We start from the raw sequence: 21,941 nt of genomic DNA on the forward strand, positions 1-21,941 counted from the left end.
AGCCTTGTTGGTCCCGCTCTGGCAGGCGTAAAGTAGAGCAGAGCCGCCGGCCACTCCTGACCATCTTTCCAGTCCCCCACTGACAAACGCTGGGCTACCAGAGAAGACATCATTGTCGGGCCTGTTTGGGAGCGGCTGGCCTGGAGACTGTGCAGAGGTAGGAGGAGACGCCTGCTACTGCAGTCTCGAGCAGCAGCCTCTTGAAGCTGCCTTCTTCTTTGAGGATGCAGCTGGCAAGGAGCATTTAACAAGGCTTGATTGCATTAACATTTCTCATCCTCAAAAAACACTAAGTGGAAAGACTTGGCGTTAAGTGTAAAATGGTGATTTGAAGAGTAACGATGTGTTCTGTATTCTTTTTTTATCATAAAGTTTGTGCAGCAAGAGGAGTTTGAGCATTATGATTCTCTGGCACAATAGCTTTCCTTTTTGTCACAGAGCGTCCTTCCAAGCTAGGGTGTGTTTGTCCCGACTCCCGGCCCTCTCAGTTCTCCTCCTGGGGTTGAAATAAGCTGTCAGGCTGGATGAGGTCTGGCTGCTCAAAAGTGGAGGGCTGTGGGCCCGCTGCACTTGTTGCCCCTGAAGCCCCCACAGCCACTGGGGTTAAGGTGTTCCTGGCTGCCCGTGCCTCTTCTCCCCCCACAGCCACTGGGGTTAAGGTGTTCCTGGCTGCCCGTGCCTCTTCTCCCCCCACAGCCACTGGGGTTAAGGTGTTCCTGGCTGCCCGTGCCTCTTCTCCCCCCACAGCCACTGGGGTTAAGGTGTTCCTGGCTGCCCGTGCCTCTTCTCCCAGGACGTCTATGTGGAAGGGGCTGCTGGCTGCAGAAGGAAAAGGAAAGCACATATCATATTCTGAACAGCACCATGAGCAAATGTTGTAAAAGATATTCACATAATTCTCATTTTCCTAGATTGTTTCAATGGCTCCCCAATAAAAAATTAAATTTAGTCCACGACTCATGGATCACTCCCCATTTTAGGTATATTGAAATGCAGCAATCTTGTCCTAATAGGCTAAGTATTAATGAGGTTTTGGTCAAGTGAGCCCAATCCAATTTGGCCCCATATGACTTGTGGACACGGTTATTAAAAGGCCAATCTGTGCTGCTCCTATGGCTTACCCCCCCCCCCCCCCCACACACACACACACACGTTATGCTGTGTGAGGAGCTGTGTCCCCCCCCTCCACGTTATGCTGTGTGAGGAGCTGTGTCCCCCCCCCCACGTTATGCTGTGTGAGGAGCTGTGTCCCCCTCCCCACGTTATGCTGTGTGAGGAGCTGTGTCCCCCCCCCCCACGTTATGCTGTGTGAGGAGCTGTGTCCCCCTCCCCACGTTATGCTGTGTGAGGAGCTGTGTCCCCCTCCCCACGTTATGCTGTGTGAGGAGCTGTGTCCCCCCCTCCCCCACGTTATGCTGTGTGAGGAGCTGTGTCCCCCCTCCCCACGTTATGCTGTGTGAGGAGCTGTGTCCCCCCCTCCCCCACGTTATGCTGTGTGAGGAGCTGTGTCCCCCTCCCCACGTTATGCTGTGTGAGGAGCTGTGTCCCCCCCTCCCCCACGTTATGCTGTGTGAGGAGCTGTGTCCCCTCCACGTTATGCTGTGTGAGGACCTGTGTCCCCCCCACATTATGCTGTGTGAGGACCTGTGTCCCCCCCACGTTATGCTGTGTGAGGACCTGTGTCCCCCCCACGTTATGCTGTGTGAGGACCTGTGTCCCCCCCATGTTATGCTGTGTGAGGACCTGTGTCCCCCCCACATTATGCTGTGTGAGGACCTGTGTCCCCCCCACATTATGCTGTGTGAGGACCTGTGTCCCCCCCACGTTATGCTGTGTGAGGACCTGTGTCCCCCCCACGTTATGCTGTGTGAGGACCTGTCCCCCCCCCACATTATGCTGTGTGAGGACCTGTGTCCCCCCCACGTTATGCTGTGTGAGGACATGTGTCCCCCCCACATTATGCTGTGTGAGGACCTGTGTCCCCCCACATTATGCTGTGTGAGGACCTGTGTCCCCCCACATTATGCTGTGTGAGGACCTGTCCCCCCCCACGTTATGCTGTGTGAGGACCTGTGTCCCCCCACATTATGCTGTGTGAGGACCTGTGTCCCCCCCACATTATGCTGTGTGAGGACCTGTGTCCCCCCCACATTATGCTGTGTGAGGACCTGTGTCCCCCCACATTATGCTGTGTGAGGACCTGTCCCCCCCCACGTTATGCTGTGTGAGGACATGTGTCCCCCCCACATTATGCTGTGTGAGGACCTGTGTCCCCCCCACATTATGCTGTGTGAGGACCTGTGTCCCCCCCACATTATGCTGTGTGAGGACCTGTGTCCCCCCACATTATGCTGTGTGAGGACCTGTCCCCCCCCACGTTATGCTGTGTGAGGACATGTGTCCCCCCACATTATGCTGTGTGAGGACCTGTGTCCCCCCCACGTTATGCTGTGTGAGGACATGTGTCCCCCCCACATTATGCTGTGTGAGGACCTGTGTCCCCCCACATTATGCTGTGTGAGGACCTGTCCCCCCCCACGTTATGCTGTGTGAGGACCTGTGTCCCCCCACATTATGCTGTGTGAGGAGCTGTGCCCCCCCCCCCCCCTCCACATTATGCTGTGTGAGGACCTGTCCCCCCCCACGTTATGCTGTGTGAGGAGCTGTGCCCCCCCCCCCCACGTTATGCTGTGTGAGGACCTGTCCCCCCCCACGTTATGCTGTGTGAGGAGCTGTGCCCCCCCCCCCCCCACGTTATGCTGTGTGAGGACCTGTCCCCCCCCACGTTATGCTGTGTGAGGACCTGTGTCCCCCCACGTTATGCTGTGTGAGGACCTGTCCCCCCCCACGTTATGCTGTGTGAGGACCTGTGTCCCCCCACGTTATGCTGTGTGAGGACCTGTCCCCCCCCACGTTATGCTGTGTGAGGACCTGTGTCCCCCCACGTTATGCTGTGTGAGGAGCTGTGCCCCCCCCCCCTCCACGTTATGCTGTGTGAGGAGCTGTGCCCCCCCCCCTCCACGTTATGCTGTGTGAGGAGCTGTGTCCCCCCCCCACACACTTTATGCTGTGTGAGGAGCTGTGTGTTCTTAACTCCATTCATCACACGTTCACATCTCACTGACTACCTTACTTTTTAAAGATCCTCATTCTGTTGATCGTGCTCACCTTTAAAACTTTTTCGTCTCGGGGAGCGGGGAAAATAATCTGAAACAGAACTTGGGCCAAGTTCCACAGAAGGCAGAGGAACTCTAAAACAATTGCGCTCGCTAACATGCTTTCCGCTTTCCTACTTCACATTGATAAATAAATCTCTCCCCTGGTCTCCCAAAAAGTTAGTGGCGGTCACACAAGACATTTGCGAGGCGGTCCCAGAGCAGAGGACAAGGGAACTGGAAGTGACATTGTGGCTCTGGGCTGTCTCAAAGGATTAGGCATTACAGCATTCACTGGCATGTGCTTTTGCTCCTTCCCATTATATCTGCTTGTGCCTCTTTCCAGATGACTTCTTCCCCAAACTGATCCGGCGGCCAAGATAATTGATTAATATTTCTTGAGGGAACGATGACTAACCGTTGCTGAGGTTCAACCCAAACACTCCACTACATACGGTAGTCAAAGCCCTGGATCAAAACACTCCACTACATACGGTAGTCAAAGCCCTGGATCCAAACACTCCACTACATACGGTAGCCAAAGCCCTGGATCCAAACACTCCACTACATACGAGTCAAAGCCCTGGATCCAAACACTCCACTACATACGGTAGTCAAAGCCCTGGATCCAAACACTCCACTACATACGGTAGTCAAAGCCCTGGATCCAAACACTCCACTACATACGGTAGTCAAAGCCCTGGATCCAAACACTCCACTACATACGGTAGCCAAAGCCCTGGATCCAAACACTCCACTACATACGAGTCAAAGCCCTGGATCCAAACACTCCACTACATACGGTAGTCAAAGCCCTGGATCAAAACATCTGGGGTTTTCATATTTGACACATAAACAGGAATGGCCGGCAACATTGATTCACTTTGTGTGTTTACTGTACATGCACCATTGATAGTATAATAGATCGACATGCACGCAGCATTCCAGATACAGCTCGTATCCGAGGTCAAGGTCATGTTCAGGATAAGCTGTTTCTCTGCATCACATCATGATCAAGAATATCCATGTAAACAAATATTAAATTTTCTCGTGATTGGGATAAGGGCTTATGCAGGTAAGCAACATATGGCGTTCACATGCACCAACTCATAAACAGCAAATCTGAATATGATCTCTCAGCATATGAATGTGTAAAAACACTAATTGAAAAAGGAGAATTGAGAAACGACGGGTGAATAAACAGGGACTGTTTCATTTGGCCCAAACACCTAAACTTACATTGAATTGGTTTAACATGAAGGTCAGTGAAGACATTATAACGTAAAGGCTTCCTGTCAGTGGGAGAATTACAGTACATGCATTTATTGGGGTGATAATGGGCTGTTGAATGGAACCATCTTACCATCTTAATAAGCTCTCATGTGATGCTCTCTAAAAACAATCATTACAGGCCTTCCTGGAGCACTCCCTTCCCCCTGTTTATTAATCAGCTAATTACACATTGACAGTAATGGGCCTGCTGATTCCCACACTTAAACGAACAGGGCTGAGTAGCTCTTTAATGATTAGCCTTTGTGTTTCTCTCTCTCTCTCTCTCCTACTGCGCACAAGCACAGCACATACACACCATTCATTTCACACAACAGGAAAAAGGGAGGGCATTCAAAGAGTCAGAGGGTTTGGACAGCAGGCAGTCAAGAGTCCAGCACCTGACCAACTGACAGGCAGTCAAGAGTCCAGCACCTGACCAACTGACAGGCAGTCAAGAGTCCAGCACCTGACCAACTGACAGGCAGTCAAGAGTCCAGCACCTGACCAACTGACAGGCAGTCAAGAGTCCAGCACCTGACCAACTGACAGGCAGTCAAGAGTCCAGCACCTGACCAACTGACAGGCAGTCAAGAGTCCAGCACCTGACCAACTGACAGGCAGTCAAGAGTCCAGCACCTGACCAACTGACAGGCAGTCAAGAGTACAGCACCTGACCAACTTACAGGCAGCTAGCTAATCACACTAGAGAGCCTGCTAAATAAAACTGGCTCAACAATTAGGAAAGTGAAAAGAAAGCATTTTGCATGGTTACAGTACAAGTGAACAAGGCAGTAAATTCATGGTTAAAACTAAATGTCAAAAAAGAAGAAGTGAGGGCTGTCCTTACACCAACTTGTGTGTGTTTTCGAGTGTCTCGCTCAGCCTCCAGCGAAACCACCGTGAAAGTTGGGTCGGAGTGGCGGAGGCAGGGGCAGGTGGAGACGGAGGAGGTGGGATTTTCTGAAGGACGCGAGCGGGGGTGCGGAGTGCAGCCGGAGAGGGCGAAATAGTGCGGTGGGCTGCATTTCTGTCAGCAGAAGTGATGGCTGAGTGGTAGCGTTATTTGTCTTGTGCTGCCATACGGCCCTCGCACCAGCCTGGGCATTAATGAGAGGGGGCCGGACCGCCGGGCAGGAACACGCCGGGCCCCCGACGCAGGTGATCTGTCACACAGCCGTCTGGCTCAGGCAAGGAGACACGCACAGACAGAGAGGAGAGGGGAGAGAGGCAGCAGGCCTCCAGACCACCACCAGCTCATGGTGCTTTCAACATATAAAGATAACTTTCAATAACCTGTTTCACTGCATTCGTCAAAATCTAAAATCGGCCCGAAGGTTAACTACCCCACCTATTTACCCCCCACACCAAACTCCCCACGCCCCTCCTGACATGTGGCATCCTGAATGGGTGCGAGTTTGAGTTTATTACCATCATCCCTTTATAAAGATAAAGATGAAGGGCATTATAGGAGACAGCAGGGGAGGAGTAAAGTTGCAATAATTAATTAGTCTGCGTGTGAGACGAGCCAAGGCTATTAAAATCCATCAGGATCTTTACACTTACTGATTCATCTCTGCCTTACAAATAATTCTCTCTCAAAATGTGTGTAGAATGTATTTATTTGTATTGCCCATCCCTGGGCTACATGATGCTATTTTCTTTTTCTTTTCCCCCCTTTTCTTTTTTCAGATTTCCCCCCATTCGCTCCCCAATGTACTTGGTTAATTCCCTGTTAAGGTGTCCTGGTCATTGCTCCACCCCCTCTACTGATCAGGGAAGAGTTGTAGACTAGCACATGCTTCCTCCACGATGCACGACCAGTCACCAGCCGCATTCTTTTCACCTGACAGTGAGGAGTCTCACCGGCAGAATGTAGCGTGTGGGATGGGAGGATAACCAACCCCCCCCCCGCCCCCCGGGTGCTAGTGCAGCAACCAGAACACATACCCTTAATCTGGCTTCCCACCTGCAGGCATGGCCAATTGTGCCTGCATGGACGCCCGACCAAGCCAGAGGCAGCACGGGGGTTCGAACCTGCGACCCTTTGTGTTGTAGGCAGGGAATGTACCGCTGCACTACCCGGATGCGGCGCCCCATTATGCTGTTTTCTCTGAGCCACTAGTCATCCTCTCAGTGGAGAACAGAAATATCAATATCCTTATGGACAAAGCCTGTATGAATACACCTTGAGTAACAAAACTCATAACTCATAATCAACTACAATCCTTATTTTAACAATACCATGACCACAACAAAAACCTGCCATGCTTTGTTCTATAGTATCTAGTAAAGAGTTGTTGTCTATTTCTCTAGGTGGATTGACGGTGGTGGGAAAAGCAGAAAATGGCCAATTTAAGGCTGAGAAATGGAAGGCTCATCTAATCCAAACAGATACCTGGCTTGATAACTTGCTGGTTTTGTTCACAGCAGCTTCAACACTGGCTGGAAGTGCTAAAAGGCTAGAGAAAAGAAGAGAAAGCAACAGCTGGGTACCGCCTCAGCAATTCCCCCTCAGAGCCCTGCCAGACACCTCCAGCCACAAGCCATTTTCACTCAAATCAACCACTAAAACACATACAACAATTCACTTCCTCTGGCCAAGTCAAACAAAGAGTCGCCTGTCTTGTTCACTAAGAGCGGCACAGGGAGCCATACTATTCTTACAGAAAACATTCCTTCCCGTGCAAACAAGGTGTTTACCAGACAACAACTCCACCACTCAATCAATCACCCCATCTTGAGGTCACCCAATTTGAGGGAAAGGTTACTTTTGCGCCTGTACACATTTATGACAGGAAGAGAACGGCCGCAACCAAAATCTGTACACATAAAGTGTACAGGCTTGTCAGAGCGAATGTGCATCTCCCCGGCAGTGGTGAGATTACTGAGGAGAGGCATGGTGCAGCGGGCTGCCAAAGTCAAGATTTATACAGAGCAGTTGCAGGCAGCTGCAGAAAGTGACACTGGCCGACACGGGATGCATGATAAATCACGGTGGACAGGGAGGGGGCACTAGACTCAAGAAGCAGGAAAACTGACTCTGAACAGGGCCATGGGGAGATGAGCTAAACTGGAACCCTTCTTTTATGCAACACGCGGAAAAAACACGGATGTTGTTTTAGTCACTTAGAGAGCTTCAATATTTAAGTATACACATTTAAGTATAATAACATTTAATGAAATTATGTTTATTCAAATATTATTGTGAGCATTTGTTGTCTTATTTGTACTTCGTTTTTATTAGTTTATTACAGTATATGCGCCCCACCCCGGGAATACCCCAATATTTAATTTAATTTGTGAAAAATAAATGAAACAACTATCTCTCAAACAATCTATCATGTTTGTTGAAGTGACTTTTTATTTTGCCAACTGACTGTGGAGCTGTAAAGTGTAGTTGTGCAGGGAGGAAGTGAGGGAAGCCCCTCTCTCATGTGGGATATGAGGGGTCTTTGAGGGGCAGGGGTGAATCTTTTCTTAGTTTTATGGGAAGTGGTTCAGCGCCGGCGAGGTGAAGGACAGAGTTGCCGGCCGTTCCATCACTCAGTGCAATAAATGGATGCAATCTGTATCCCAGTAAAGCATTGGCTGTTTTTAAATTCCACCTCTTTTATCCAAATGAATGATGGACCCCGGTACAGTGCACTGTGCGGCAATATTAATATACATCAGAGGCCTGCACCCCTCACTAAATCAGGGAACCAGCAGCATTTGTTATTTAAATGACAAACAGCAGCTGCAGGAGCGGAGCATAGAGAGGGGACTTAGGAGAAAAGGTGGACAAACCAATTCAGATTTCAATCCGGCAAAGACACAAGGCCCCGAGCCGTCAGACTAATGAGAAATGGCAGCTCCACCGGCCCAAACTGCTCAGTGCCACCTCCAATAGGGCCCGGCCCACATCACACTTCTCCTCTGCTGTTCTACACTCTGCTCTGTGCTGCTCTCCTCACTGTGCAGTAGACTTCCCTCTGCTGTTCTACACTCTGCTCTGTGCTGCTCTCCTCACTGTGCAGTAGACTTCCCTCTGCTGTTCTACACTCTGCTCTGTCCTGCTCTCCTCACTGTGCAGTAGACTTCCCTCTGCTGTTCGCAAATCTGCACTCACAATAGACAAGACTCACCCTTTGCATATTGTGATGTCGGATTGCGGGTAGATTTTTTATTAGATTTTTTTACATCTGAGAAAAATACCTACAATTCAAGGTGCTTTGTTTGCGTAAAAGCTATCATTCTCGACATTTTATTTATTTATTTTTAAATACGTTTTTTCGGATTTCCCCCCAATTGTACTTGGCCAAATCCCCTTGTTGTCGCAGTTGTTGCTCCAACCCTCCAAGCCGTAGACTAGCACATGCTTCCTCTGATACATGTGCAATCAATCACCCCTTCTGTTCACCTGACAGTGAGTTTCACTGGCAGAATGTAGCGCATGGGAGGATCACACTATTCTCCCCAGTGCCCCCCCCCCCCCCGAACAGGCGCCCTGACCAGCCAGAGGAGGCCCATCATTCTAAACATGGGGTTAACCTGTGTGTGTGAGGGGGTGTCTAATAACAGAACGGTTAATAACATAAAGTGAGAGTGGAGAAGGCCAGAGATTCCTTAGCGTGTGTTGTCTGTTACCTGATGTGGTGACGGACACAGCAACAGTCTTCCTCCTCCTCTTGATGTCTCCTGTACATAACAGTCCCAGAGGGGCATTGGTCTGCCTGGGGGACACGAGAGACACACCAGACACACGTTAAAGGTGGTGACACAACCCCACCCACAATACACACATGTCCCTCCAGTGTATAAATGAAATAATGTCATAGACGACACTAAAAGCCTGTCCACACAGATCCAAACACTGCAACCGTAAGGGGCATATTTTGCCACATCCTGATTTTGCATGCGTTTTCCGATATATTAGATGAGGAGTGGAAGAGTTTTCAGATACTAGGTATCTCGCTCACTCGATTCCTAGGCTCACCTGCTGCGTGGGCTCGCCCGCCCTGCAGCTTGCATACACAACTCGGCTGCTGCGTGGCCTCACCTGCCCTATTGGCACGGGCGGGTGTGTGTGTGTTGCTCACAAAATGTTATTCCCCTTAAGTTTACATGCACGTGGGTGTGTGTGTGCCCCCTTATGACATCACTAATGTCATTATCAGTCTTATGACATCACTGATGACATCATCAGCGCGCTACCGTGGCCTCGCCTGTCCTGCAGCTCAAGTCGCTGCGTGGCCTTGCCCACAGCTCGGCTGCTGTGTGGCCTTGCTTGCCCTATTGGCACGCGTCTCCTTCAGTCTCTCTCCCCCTCTCTCTCTCCTCTCTATCCCTCCCTCTCCTCTGTCCCTCCCTCTCCTCCTCTCCTCTCTCTCCCCCTCTCTCTCTACTCTCTCTCCCTCAGTCTCTCTTCCCCTCTCTCTCCCTCTCCCTCAGTCTCTCTCGTGAGCCTTCTCAGTATATTAGATGAGGAATGGAAGAGTTTTCAGATATATTAGATGAGGAGTGGAAGAGTTTTCAGATATATTAGATGAGGAGTGGAAGAGTTTTCAGATATATTAGATGAGGAACGGAAGAGTTTTCAGATATATTAGATGAGGAGTGGAAGAGTTTTCAGATATATTAGATGAGGAGTGGAAGAGTTTTCAGATATATTAGATGAGGAATGGAAGAGTTTTCAGATATATTAGATGAGGAATGGAAGAGTTTTCAGATATATTAGATGAGGAATGGAAGAGTTTTCAGATATATTAGATGAGGAGTGGAAGAGTTTTCAGATATATTAGATGAGGAGTGGAAGAGTTTTCAGATATATTAGATGAGGAACGGAAGAGTTTTCAGATATATTAGATGAGGAGTGGAAGAGTTTTCAGATATATTAGATGAGGAGTGGAAGAGTTTTCAGATATATTAGATGAGGAATGGAAGAGTTTTCAGATATATTAGATGAGGAATGGAAGAGTTTTCAGATATATTAGATGAGGAATGGAAGAGTTTTCAGATATATTAGATGAGGAATGGAAGAGTTTTCAGATATATTAGATGAGGAGTGAAAGAGTTTTCAGATATATTAGATGAGGAGTGGAAGAGTTTTCAGATATATTAGGAGTTTTCAGATATATTAGATGAGGAGTGGAAGAGTTTTCAGATATATTAGATGAGGAGTGAAAGAGTTTTCAGATATATTAGATGAGGAGTGGAAGAGTTTTCAGATATATTAGATGAGGAGTGGAAGAGTTTTCAGATATATTAGATGAGGAGTGAAATAGTTTTCAGATATATTAGATGAGGAGTGAAAGAGTTTTCAGATATATTAGATGAGGAGTGAAAGAGTTTTCAGATATATTAGATGAGGAATGGAAGAGTTTTCAGATATATTAGATGAGGAGTGAAAGAGTTTTCAGATATATTAGATGAGGAGTGGAAGAGTTTTCAGATATATTAGATGAGGAGTGGAAGAGTTTTCAGATATATTAGATGAGGAGTGGAAGAGTTTTCAGATATATTAGATGAGGAGTGAAAGAGTTTTCAGATATATTAGATGAGGAGTGAAAGAGTTTTCAGATATATTAGATGAGGAGTGGAAGAGTTTTCAGATATATTAGATGAGGAGTGGAAGAGTTTTCAGATATATTAGATGAGGAGTGAAATAGTTTTCAGATATATTAGATGAGGAGTGAAAGAGTTTTCAGATATATTAGATGAGGAGTGAAAGAGTTTTCAGATATATTAGATGAGGAATGGAAGAGTTTTCAGATATATTAGATGAGGAGTGAAAGAGTTTTCAGATATATTAGATGAGGAGTGGAAGAGTTTTCAGATATATTAGATGAGGAGTGGAAGAGTTTTCAGATATATTAGATGAGGAGTGGAAGAGTTTTCAGATATATTAGATGAGGAGTGGAAGAGTTTTCAGATATATTAGATGAGGAGTGGAAGAGGTGTCGGGGTCGTGTGGCTGAGTCATTGCAGAGCTCACATAAACAAATTACACCTACTCTGTGCCTCCTCCTGTGTCATATGTCAGGAGCCCTGAAATAGGAAAAGCCCCCCCACGATCTCATAGCCCTGACTCCTGAGATGTAAACCTAAGGTCAAGGTCCCCTGCATCACTGGGGGTGGGGGGCGGGGGCAGTCAATGTGATAGGTTCACACTCTGTGTGTTTGAGGGGTTTTTTTTTTGGGGGGGGGGGGGGGGGGGGGGGGGGGAAAGAGAGATTTTGAGTGTGAGTGAGCTATAGACGGTTTCAACTCGACAATATAAACATTCTAAATTGCCCCAGCGTACTTCCTGCTGCAGTGTTTGCTTTACAATAACTGACAGGACATAAGCTAGGTTCCAAACTGTTCCCTAGCAACACAATTCCGTGAAAACCGTCTATAATGAGAAACCGTGATAACGCAGAAGAATCAAGCAGAACTACGACGCTGATAAACAGCTACAGTAGACTGCATCCAAGAGACAATTTAAATAACATGGTGCGCTGTTTGAAAATGCCAATCAACCTGTAAAAAAAGTGAGTTGTTGACACACTGCAGAACAACAGCGTGCCATGAGGAGGAGATCTCCTCGTTAACCATGGCAGCTCATCTAAGGACTGCAGGCTACATAAAGCTCACAACCTGGGCAGGCAGGCAGGCAGGCAGGCAGGCACGTGTGGCGACGGTCCTGTCAGGGCAGCCTTTTAACAGGCTGCGTGTTCCATGACCTCAACACCCATAAATCACATGACGGGGTGCAGGCGCGGGGCGTCGGGAGCTGTGCAGGGCGCGCTTTGAGCGAAGTCTCTATGTTGTATAATCAATAGATATAAAAATAAATGGCTTGACCGTTATTCTCTCCCTGCTACCCCTCTCTAATAAAATCCCAGTAATGCATATTTCATTTACTTTTATACTTATTGATTACCTGTTCTCCAGTTAGTAAATCACGCAGCTATCGATCCCTCAATCGTAGCTCTGTCGGACAGCACATAACCAGCCATTTGCACCCCTGATAAAGAGCTCAGACATTGAACTCCCCACAGTAAATCTTTGCAAACTAACTTTTTAATTCCAAAATCGATCCGCGTTTAAACGTCGCATTATTTCACGGGGCACGCCCGCAGTATTAAAAGTAATACCCTGATGCATTTGGTGTTAATGTGCGGAGGTCCATCTCTCTATCTCTTCCCTCATTACAGCGGGGCCACAGCTCTCTGGGGGCCCTGCGCCCTGCAGGGAGGTGAGGGCCCTCCCCTGCTACCGAGGGCTGAGAGGCAGAGCCACCAGGAGCCCGCCGAGACGCTTAGCACAATGCTAATCAAACAGGAGAATACCATCAGCTGGCTCATTAACCGAGGCAAAACACCGCCATTCATCTCAGAGAGGAACCCAAAGGCTTTTTATAAGCACGTTAGCTGGCTCAGCGTAAGTCTAAATGAACCGGCAAAAAAGCAGAACACAGTTGATATCGTTTAACATCTGTCACTTCATCTTATACAGCAGAGCAGATGCTGGCTGGTTGCTTTCCCTCAACTTTTTTTAAATAGTGGTTAGAAAACTAAACACTCCTACGACTGAAAAAGCAGCAATGGAAAAACTAATTATATGCAATGAAGACAGTCAACAACTAAATTCTATCAAAGACAAAAGGACATTGAGGAAAATGTGTGTTCAGGTCATATGAGACACTTCTAAATGCAGTGTCGTCCCTTAGGGTGCCGAGTTAAACAGCAGTGACACAGGGTCAATTGTAATTTTGGTGCCCACATCAAAAAGCAGATATATCAATTAAAAATAATAAATCAAAAGGGGAGCGAGGAGCTGCAGTTACAAAATGGCCATCTATTTTCATTAGGGTACATGGCGCTTCAGGTGTGAGCAGGATCTCAAGATTAATAGAGGTATTCAAATGAATCAGAAAGGATTAGGGTCTCCTGGGAACAGAATCAATAGCTCCAAATCAATAATCAATAGGCCACTCACACCAATATACTAACTGCTGACACCGAGATCTCACAATTAAAATGAGAACTGGGAAGGGAGTGGCGTAAGACTATGATTTATCTCACAGTGCAAATGTCATTTAGAAATAAATAAGTCAATAGATAAAAGCTGCTGGTGCCTGGCTGAGGTGGGAGGTGGCTATGCATTTTAACATGGCCGCCAGCCCCGAGCATTAGAGCCAAATCCCACAAAGCATCGCCCCTATTCATGCGCCGATACGAGGATAAATCTCACGCAACCCCATACAGCCTTTATCACTTAACATCAAATCTCTGATTGTTGCCGTCAACTCCCGCCAAACAGCTTTTATTAATACAGTATCATTTCAACCTGGCCGCGATACAAGATGAATGCTTACACTTTGCCCACAGAGAAAACACTTTTCTCTCAAGGGTGTTTGAAAACAAAGACAAGTCAGATGTATGGGAGCTCAGCGCTAAAGAAAATCGATCATGCGGGTAAGTTGTTAAAAAGAAATGAAAATATAGTGAAGAGGTCAAGACTGGCCGTTTTTAAGTTTGCTGGGATCAAGCTGCTGCATGAACAATATTACACAATCTCTCAGTTTAATCTTGGAGCTGTCATTGTTATTATACACAATACAACTGCTATCGTTATTGGGCTAGGCTATATATAGGTAGAGGCGCTATGCATAAGGATCATTAGTTATAACTGTGTTGTATCAGAGTTGACTGAGGGAGAAGAGGGAAGTCAATGGGTGCCATGTGTGCAGAGCTGGCTCGGTAAGGACAGAGGAGCCATCTCACCGGAGAGTGGATTTGAGCAGCTTGGGGAGATGGATGGAGCTCGCGCCGTCCGACGGGACACATCAGAAGCCCCTCTCGTCAATCCCCCCTCTCTGCCTGCTTCATTTGGGAGTATGATTTCTACTTTTTGAAGTGAAGGGTCTTGAGTGCCGCTATAAAGGAATTAAGAGGCCTCCCCGGGGTCCGCCATTCAAATGAGAGCATGGCAGGGATATGAGGGCTTTTTAATAGAGAGAAATTAGTATTCACAATGCCTGGAACTGGAATCTGAAGGAACCTTTCAGGTGGAGAAGAAAGGGCCAGTTTAGAAAAGAAAGCCCTAAGAAGTTGGGGGCTTTTCATAGCGGTCGTGTTTTTGCCCTCATCAAGGAGTGGTGGAGCGCTCTCAGCGCTCTGTGAAACAACCCGAGAGAGAGAGAGACAGAGAGAGAGAGAGAGACAGAGAGAGAGAGAGAGAGAGAGAGAGAGAGAGAGAGAGACAGAGAGAGAGAGAGAGACAGAGAGAGAGAGAGAGACAGAGAGAGAGAGGGGGGGGCGCTTGAAACAAAATTAAGAATGCATCATAAATAGGCAGAGTGGAAACAATAGAGTCCCACAGTCTTGAGGCCAAGGGGCTGCTCAGCCTCTCAATAGTCCCCCATGCAGATCCAACAGTTCCAGGGATGACTTGGAGCAATGTGAGACTTTGACAAACATCTTTTAGATAAACTAAAAAAAAAAATCTTCTGCAGTTCCAGAAATCCAGGGAATTGAATCTGCATGTCATACGTCAACACTATATTTCTCTATTTGGGAAAGCTGACCTTGAAAACTACTAAATTCAAGCCCAACTGAAACTATGCGTTCCACCTGCTGCTATCCATTGTCAGTTCATCCCAGAGTCCAAAGCCTTGCCATTTCGTTGTAAACATATGGTATGTGTGTGTTTACAGTACTGCATGTATGCATCATAATGTTTGCATGTTCTCCCCGTGCTCCCCCAGGGGGGTTCCTCCGTATATAACCCCCCCCCCCCCCCCCATTAAAAACATGCAGAAGATCAGATCGTCATCGTCATCCGACCAGTGACGACAACATCCGAAGTCGGTCCCCGGGCGCTGTACGAGAAAGCGACCACTGCTCCTGGCCTGCCCCCCGGAGGAAAGGACAAAGCCAGGATGGGTTAAATGCAGAGGACAAATTTCACCGGCCACCGTCAGCATGTGTGTGTTTGTGGCCCTCCGTGCATGTGTTGATGTGTAACCGTGTGACAATAAAGACGGGCTTGTCCGTCTGAAATCGTGTTTTGTTTTGTTTTTTTTTCGTTTTGTTTTTTTCTCCATGTTTTTTTTTTAAATGGTTTATTCTCTGTAGCAAAGGAATATACCACATAGGAATATATCACATATAATATGAAAATTCCCTTTCACTGGGTCCTACCATGAATATTTTATTTTTCAAACATGACTGATTTGAAATCATTAATTTACAAGGCAAAAATGTGTGTGTGTGTGTGTGTGTGTGTGTGTGTGTGTGAGAGAGAGTGAGTGAGTAACAACTCATTCATCTTAATTGACACACATGTGGGTGTGTGTCCTGTTCCCTGATTCCCCTCCTCTACATGTTAATCTTATTTTGATGGTTGAGATGGAGATGGTCAATCGCATGAAGTATTTCCCAAACAGTCTGGGGGGGGGGGGGGTCTGAGAGGAGGGTAAAGTGGTCACTGGAGGAGGGCTCCTAAAGACCTGCTTGGCTCTCTTTAGCAGCTCTCTCTCTCTCTCTCTCTCTCACACACACACACACACACACACACACACACACACACACACACACACACACACACACACACACACACACACACACACACACACACACACACACACACACACACACACACACACACACACACACACAGTCTCTGAGGTACTAAACCTAAGATAGATTACTCTATAGTTAAAAGCGACCTATGCTCTGTAACTGATTCATTTAAGAGAGTAGACCATGGATTTGTCCATCAATATATTGAGCTTTACAGGAAAATACTCGATGGTGTCTCCAAAAGGCCCTTGAGAGGCTGCTTTATTTCGCATGGCATCACCTACCTGTTTTTGCAGTTTGAGGAGGAACATCTGCGATGGGAGCTATCTGACACCATGCCAATGGGATACACAGGTAATGGACATAAAGGGTTGAACTGGAAATAACAAGTACCAATACTGTTTAGAGTTTGCCATTTCAGAAGAGTCTGAACAAATTGGTATAAAAAGATCAAGCTTTGTAAAATTGTGAAAACCAGCAAAGCAATATTGTCACATACCTGGCTTCGGTCTCGTTTTCCAATAGAAGGCAGCCAAAAACTAAAAGGAGGATAATCAAAGTAGAATGACTGGATGTAAAGCTGTGAAACAGACGGACTTACTGCCTCAAGAGTGTATATAACTTTTCTAAAAATAAAAAAAAAGACATGAACCAAGCAATTCTAAACAGTGGATCTTACTCTCTCTGGTAAGAATCTGGAGAAAAGTGCTTCAATCTCTCCACAAACATTGGCATAGTGTTGTCCTGAAAGACAGAAAATGAGAATGTGAACACTGTGTAAGGCTTTTCAGGCAGCAGTTGTAGGTCTAGAGATGGAGTATGTAGATGATGAAGACTGGCGCCTTTGCTGTCACCTTGCTGGGAAGCCTCCTCCGACCCCTCCTGATGCAACGGGCAGCGGTGCCAGGCAGTCGGTTAACGCGGGCATGATACCCTGCAACGGAACACACCGCATTTACTCTCCTGTGTTGAGGAAGGCTCAGACAAGAAGATGAGTGCTTATGTAAGTGAGAGCACAGCGTCCTCCATCACCTCTCTGTGAGGGCCGTGCGGGCTGCAGGAAGGTGGGCGAGGGCCGTTTGTCCTCCAGGGAGAGCTGGGTGTCTGAGTCCCAGCTGGGCAGCAGACTGGCCACGCTCTTCCCTGCTCCACAGTCTCCCTCGAAGAACCAGTCGCTCTGCTCATCATCACCTGCACGCACAGGAAAGCACATGGGTTAACACTTTTTCTAACGGACATACGTAGACAGGAATAGTTCACCCCAAAAATGAGGAATGGAAAAAGCATAAATCAAATCATGCAGCATAATCCTACTCATTGCCCTGTGGGTTCAAAAGTACAACATTTACCTCATTATCTCTATATTGTCCTCTCTGATAATGCTCTGGTCATGTGCACAGTCACCCTACAGTAGTGATAGTAGTGAGCAGTCTCCCACCAGAAAGCTGTAGTGTGCACGTGTGACGTTTTGGACCCACAGTGCCACTGGGCTACAAAACACTCCGATTAAATCTGATGGACTTTTTATCTATGCTTTTTTGGAGCTGTAAAAAGATGAACCCGTCATCTTGAGAAGGCTGAGATGGAACTACAAGAGGGGATAACTCGCTCTATGTTTGACGGTCCTACACACTGCAATGGAGTTTCAAATGGCATGGATTTGAGGAAATAATTACTTGAATTTCCATTTGGGGGGTGAACTATCCCTTTAATGACACACCAGCAGACAGCTGGACAGTCCCAAGCCAGTCTCATCCCCAGACAGCGAGCTCTCCTCAGAGCTGTCAGTCAGCACAGTGCATGCAGGAAGCATGCCTCTTCACAGTCAAGGTGTAGTGACAACTGTTAAATCAGAGGCCGCCTGGCCCCACCACGGCTAACGAGATTAGCAAAGGCTTCAGCGCTCATTAACACGACATGACAACGTCTTATTAGAGTCGCCTGGCTGCCCAGCAACCAGCCCATTGTATCAAAACCTCTCTCTCGCCCCGGCATTCCCACAAAGTCCAATTCTGACCACCCGGCGCCGTTCTTTCCTCAAGCAAGAAAGCTCTGTAAGCTGCAAAGACTCTATAACAAGAGCATGGAAAAACAAAATCAATCAGCTGCGTTCATTTGCATTTTTGGTTTGTTTGTTTGTTTGTTTGACCATAGTACCTTATGACAATGTTGCACAATCCGGAGAAAATGTAATGTTCCCTGTATGTTAGAATGATAAATTGTCTTGTACCTTGTCTCCCTTCATCAGTGGTGTAAAGGCCAGGGTCACTGCTGCAAATACTGCTTGTTTCACTGCAAAGGAAGAGGAAAAACATACTTGAACGATCAAATATCATTGACTTTTGACTCTACAATGACATTTGAGGAGGAAGAACTCTATTTTGATTTATAATGTCAAAATTGATGGGTCCCTGGGTCAGACAATGTTGTAGCATTTGAGAAGTGAACAATGTTAATCAAAAATGTACATGCCCCCGTAATGTCAACATTTAACATGTAACATTCAATAATAAGGATAATGAAGAGGAGCGGAGCTAGAGGTCGACATAAATGGAAATGACAGAAAAAGACAGAGCGCGCTCCGTTCTCCCTTGTTGCGAGAGCAAACACAAAGGCAAGGGGAAGGAGTCTGATGGAAGCCACTGAGTGACATGCACAATCTAATTGAATATCCTCCGCTGTCAGCTCCAATCTAATCTGGCCTGCGTTGTGGAGGATGACAGGAGAGCAAAACACATTCCCCTGCCCACCCCCCCTTCTGGGTGTGCCCCACACAGAGAGAGACACCCACACAGACGTGCCTCCACACAACAACTGGACAACATCTGCTGCCTGGGCTGCTGATCTCCACACCCCCAGGCAACCCCTGTATACACTGCCTCCACACCCTCTGTGCCCCCTCCGATCCCCCACATGGCCCTGAGCTCCTCCTCTGCCTCTGTCACACCTCAGCCACCGTGGACTGGGAGCTCCAGACACTCCAAGGTCACGGGGAGAGCCGGAGGGGTGATAGTGATGGAGGGATAGGTGCTCACAAAACTACTTCTTCTTTTTGACAAAATACCAATTGTCACATTATTGCCATTGTTTTTGATGAACCTGCAAGACATTTTTGCATCTATTAATATGTATTTCTAGCTGCTTTCTTTAAATTGATATTCATGTTTAATTCTATTTCCAATACATCTGACTACATCTACTGTAAGTCATAGGTTGGGGGAGATGGGCTCCTTATATTTCCTAAAATTCCTCACAGAATGCCAGCTAGCTTAAATGATGCTACTGGCCATTCAAACTCCTTTAGGAGAGTATTCTCCATTGGGAGTGGTTGAGGCTGATGCTCTTGATTGCCTTGCATTTTGCTTCATGGTGATCAGCGCTGACCTTGCAGAGCGAGGCTGACAGATATGCGCTGATACGGTGCTTTGCCATATTGCAGAGACGTGACGGTGACGGCAGGATCAGAAACCCGGCCGTCCGGCCTGTGCGTCTCTCTGGCCAGATGGTCCTGCATCATCTCACCTCTCTCTGGCCAGATGGTCCTGCATCATCTCACCTCTCTCTGGCCAGATGGTCCTGCATCATCATCTCACATACACAAGAAGCAGATGTGAGAGGGACCAGGCCTCTCCAGGGAATCTGGAGGATGTCTGGCCTAGCCAAGCAGGCCTGGGACCGTCCCTGTGCCCCATCTCCACCCAGACTCTGACTCCCCAGGCCTCGGCTCAGCTGTACCCCACCTCTGGACACACAGCCTGGCATCTGGAGTGCACTGCTCCCCTGACCAGCATCAGTGTGTAGGTGCTACCAGAGTAAAGTGTGTAGGTGCTACCAGAGTAAAGTGTGTAGGTGCTACCAGAGTAAAGTGTGTAGGTGCTACCAGAGTCATAGAATTCAATGGTGGACCCAGTGCTGTTTATCGATTAGGTGTCGACTTTTAAAAACAGAAAAATGAACCGATGATGATAAACAATTTGCAGCAGTATGGCGTCTTCCTCCATGCTGATAAATGTGTTTGCTCCTCATCAGAGGGATTTTGTGCAAAGTTTGAAAAAGAATCACAGGTATAAACAATTAATTAGAGACACCCATTAAGTATTTATCCGTATTAAAGGTGTAATGTGATGTCGCTTGGAGCAGCCCAGGGCCGATGTGAGACCGTTTCCATTAAGTACTGCCTAATTAATTCCATGAATAATTGAGACGGCCATTTTTCTCCAGAGCAAAAGCAACACCTCTTTTCTTTCTTCAACAGTGACCTTTGTTAAGAAAAGTTGACAAACATTGTTGCCCAACTTTGTCTTTAGTTTCATGTAGAACTACAAGTGGAGGGATATCACATTCCAATGTTTGTTTACACCTCATCAAACGGGACCGACGCCAAAGGCCTTGCAGAAAATAGCACTTCCCCCACTCAGAAAAATAAGACAACTTATTTAGCATGAGGTACCATAACAACAAATAAGTCTTAATTAGCTAATATACCATATGTCCGTGGTGAAACAAAGACAAGGGCAGACACAAGAACTGTATTCCAGTGTTTTAGGGCTGAACTAATCGATTCCCCACATGGCCCCATTGTCTCTATACAAGGCAGAGAGGTGAAGCAAAACACAGTATCCAGATGAGCACACTAATCATTAGGATATAATCCTGGGCTCGTGGGAGAGGCACAGCAGTTTGCACACAGATTATGGGCTCGCCGCCATTTATTGAGCCCGGGCTCGTTCTGCAGAGGAAGAAAGCAGAGGCAGAGACGGAGGGGGGCAAAGCGCTGATAACAATGGATCTGTGGGCTCTTCAAACAAGCTGCCCCAACCCAAATCCATGCCCTCTTCCATGGGTGTCTGATTATAAGGTTATCCCACCCTCCCTGAGCTGCAGTAATTGGATTAGTCTCAGAGATTTATGAAAATGAACTTCGGCAAATGCTGCTCGGCTTTACCAAAAACTCCTCCGACTTTTCAAAATATAAATTGGAGCTCGATAAAAGCCGGCTGTGAGAAAAGCGCGTACAATGGCTTTGTTTCTTTCCGGTGGCAAGGTTGCCCGTGGTGAAATCAACATCACCAGTAAGAGCACACACACAGCTGGAGACGGAGGCTGAGCCTGGGACGGCGTCTACCCACAGGTGAGGCCTGCTTGCTGGGCCAGCCTGGGCGCCAGGTGGCCTCACTGCCGGCAGGGTGGGCCAGGTCTAATCAAGGATGTGGAGCCCGACCGGAGCTGCCAACATCTGCTCCCCTTGCATTTGGGTGGCTACGCTCTGCTCAGTATACACGATATGAGGAGTGACCATGAGGAACACTCTGCTCAGTATGCACGATATGAGGAGTGACCTTGAGGAACGCTCTGCTCAGTATGCACGATATGAGGAGTGACCATGAGGAACACTCTGCTCAGTATGCAGGATATGACGAGTGACCTTGAGGAACGCTCTGCTCAGTATGCAGGATATGACGAGTGACCTTGAGGAACGCTCTGCTCAGTATGCACGATATGAGGAGTGACCTTGAGGAACGCTCTGCTCAGTATGCACGATATGAGGAGTGACCTTGAGGAACGCTCTGCTCAGTATGCACGATATGAGGAGTGACCTTGAGGAACGCTCTGCTCAGTATGCACGATATGAGGAGTGACCTTGAGGAACGCTCTGCTCAGTATCCACGATATGAGGAGTGACCTTGAGGAACGCTCTGCTCAGTATGCACGATATGACAAGTGACCTTGAGGAAAGGGATGTTTTAAGAGACCAGACGCATTGCAGGAAAAGGTTAATGGAATGAATGGAGAGCGAAGAAATCCAGGTGGTTAAAAAGGCATTTCAACAATGGCATCTGTGTCTGACATCAAATGGACCATGGACTCTCTGAGTATAAACACTGCTGTTGTACCACTGTCAAGCCTTCATCATGGCTGCAATGTTTTCATATCCTATGGCCCCAGCATTAGATTGTTCAGCCTT

At 47.4% G+C, this 21,941-nt stretch overlaps 1 protein-coding gene across 2 annotated transcripts in view; it reads right to left on the reverse strand.

Annotated features, from left to right (window-relative positions):
• Nucleotides 1–483: 483 nt before the first annotated feature.
• LOC310773962 (G patch domain-containing protein 2-like) overlaps nucleotides 484–21,941 on the reverse strand; it is a 28,584-nt gene continuing 7,126 nt past the window's right edge. Inside the window, exons 3-10 of one of the 2 annotated variants that reach the window (XM_083634001.1) lie at nucleotides 18,207–18,268; nucleotides 17,009–17,167; nucleotides 16,831–16,910; nucleotides 16,656–16,720; nucleotides 16,476–16,515; nucleotides 16,261–16,352; nucleotides 9,054–9,139; nucleotides 484–819 (exon numbers count right to left, since the gene is read on the reverse strand). In XM_083634001.1, the coding sequence (XP_083490127.1) occupies nucleotides 485–819; nucleotides 9,054–9,139; nucleotides 16,261–16,352; nucleotides 16,476–16,515; nucleotides 16,656–16,720; nucleotides 16,831–16,910; nucleotides 17,009–17,167; nucleotides 18,207–18,268 (919 nt within the window). In that variant the 3' untranslated portion in view covers nucleotide 484. The remainder of the gene's footprint in view (nucleotides 820–9,053; nucleotides 9,140–16,260; nucleotides 16,353–16,475; nucleotides 16,516–16,655; nucleotides 16,721–16,830; nucleotides 16,911–17,008; nucleotides 17,168–18,206; nucleotides 18,269–21,941) is intronic. The other variant, XM_083634002.1, reaches the window with a different exon arrangement.

This window comes from Poromitra crassiceps, assembly GCF_964638095.1.
Source record: "Poromitra crassiceps genome assembly, chromosome: 3".
Classification (NCBI taxonomy): Eukaryota; Metazoa; Chordata; class Actinopteri; order Beryciformes; family Melamphaidae; genus Poromitra; species Poromitra crassiceps.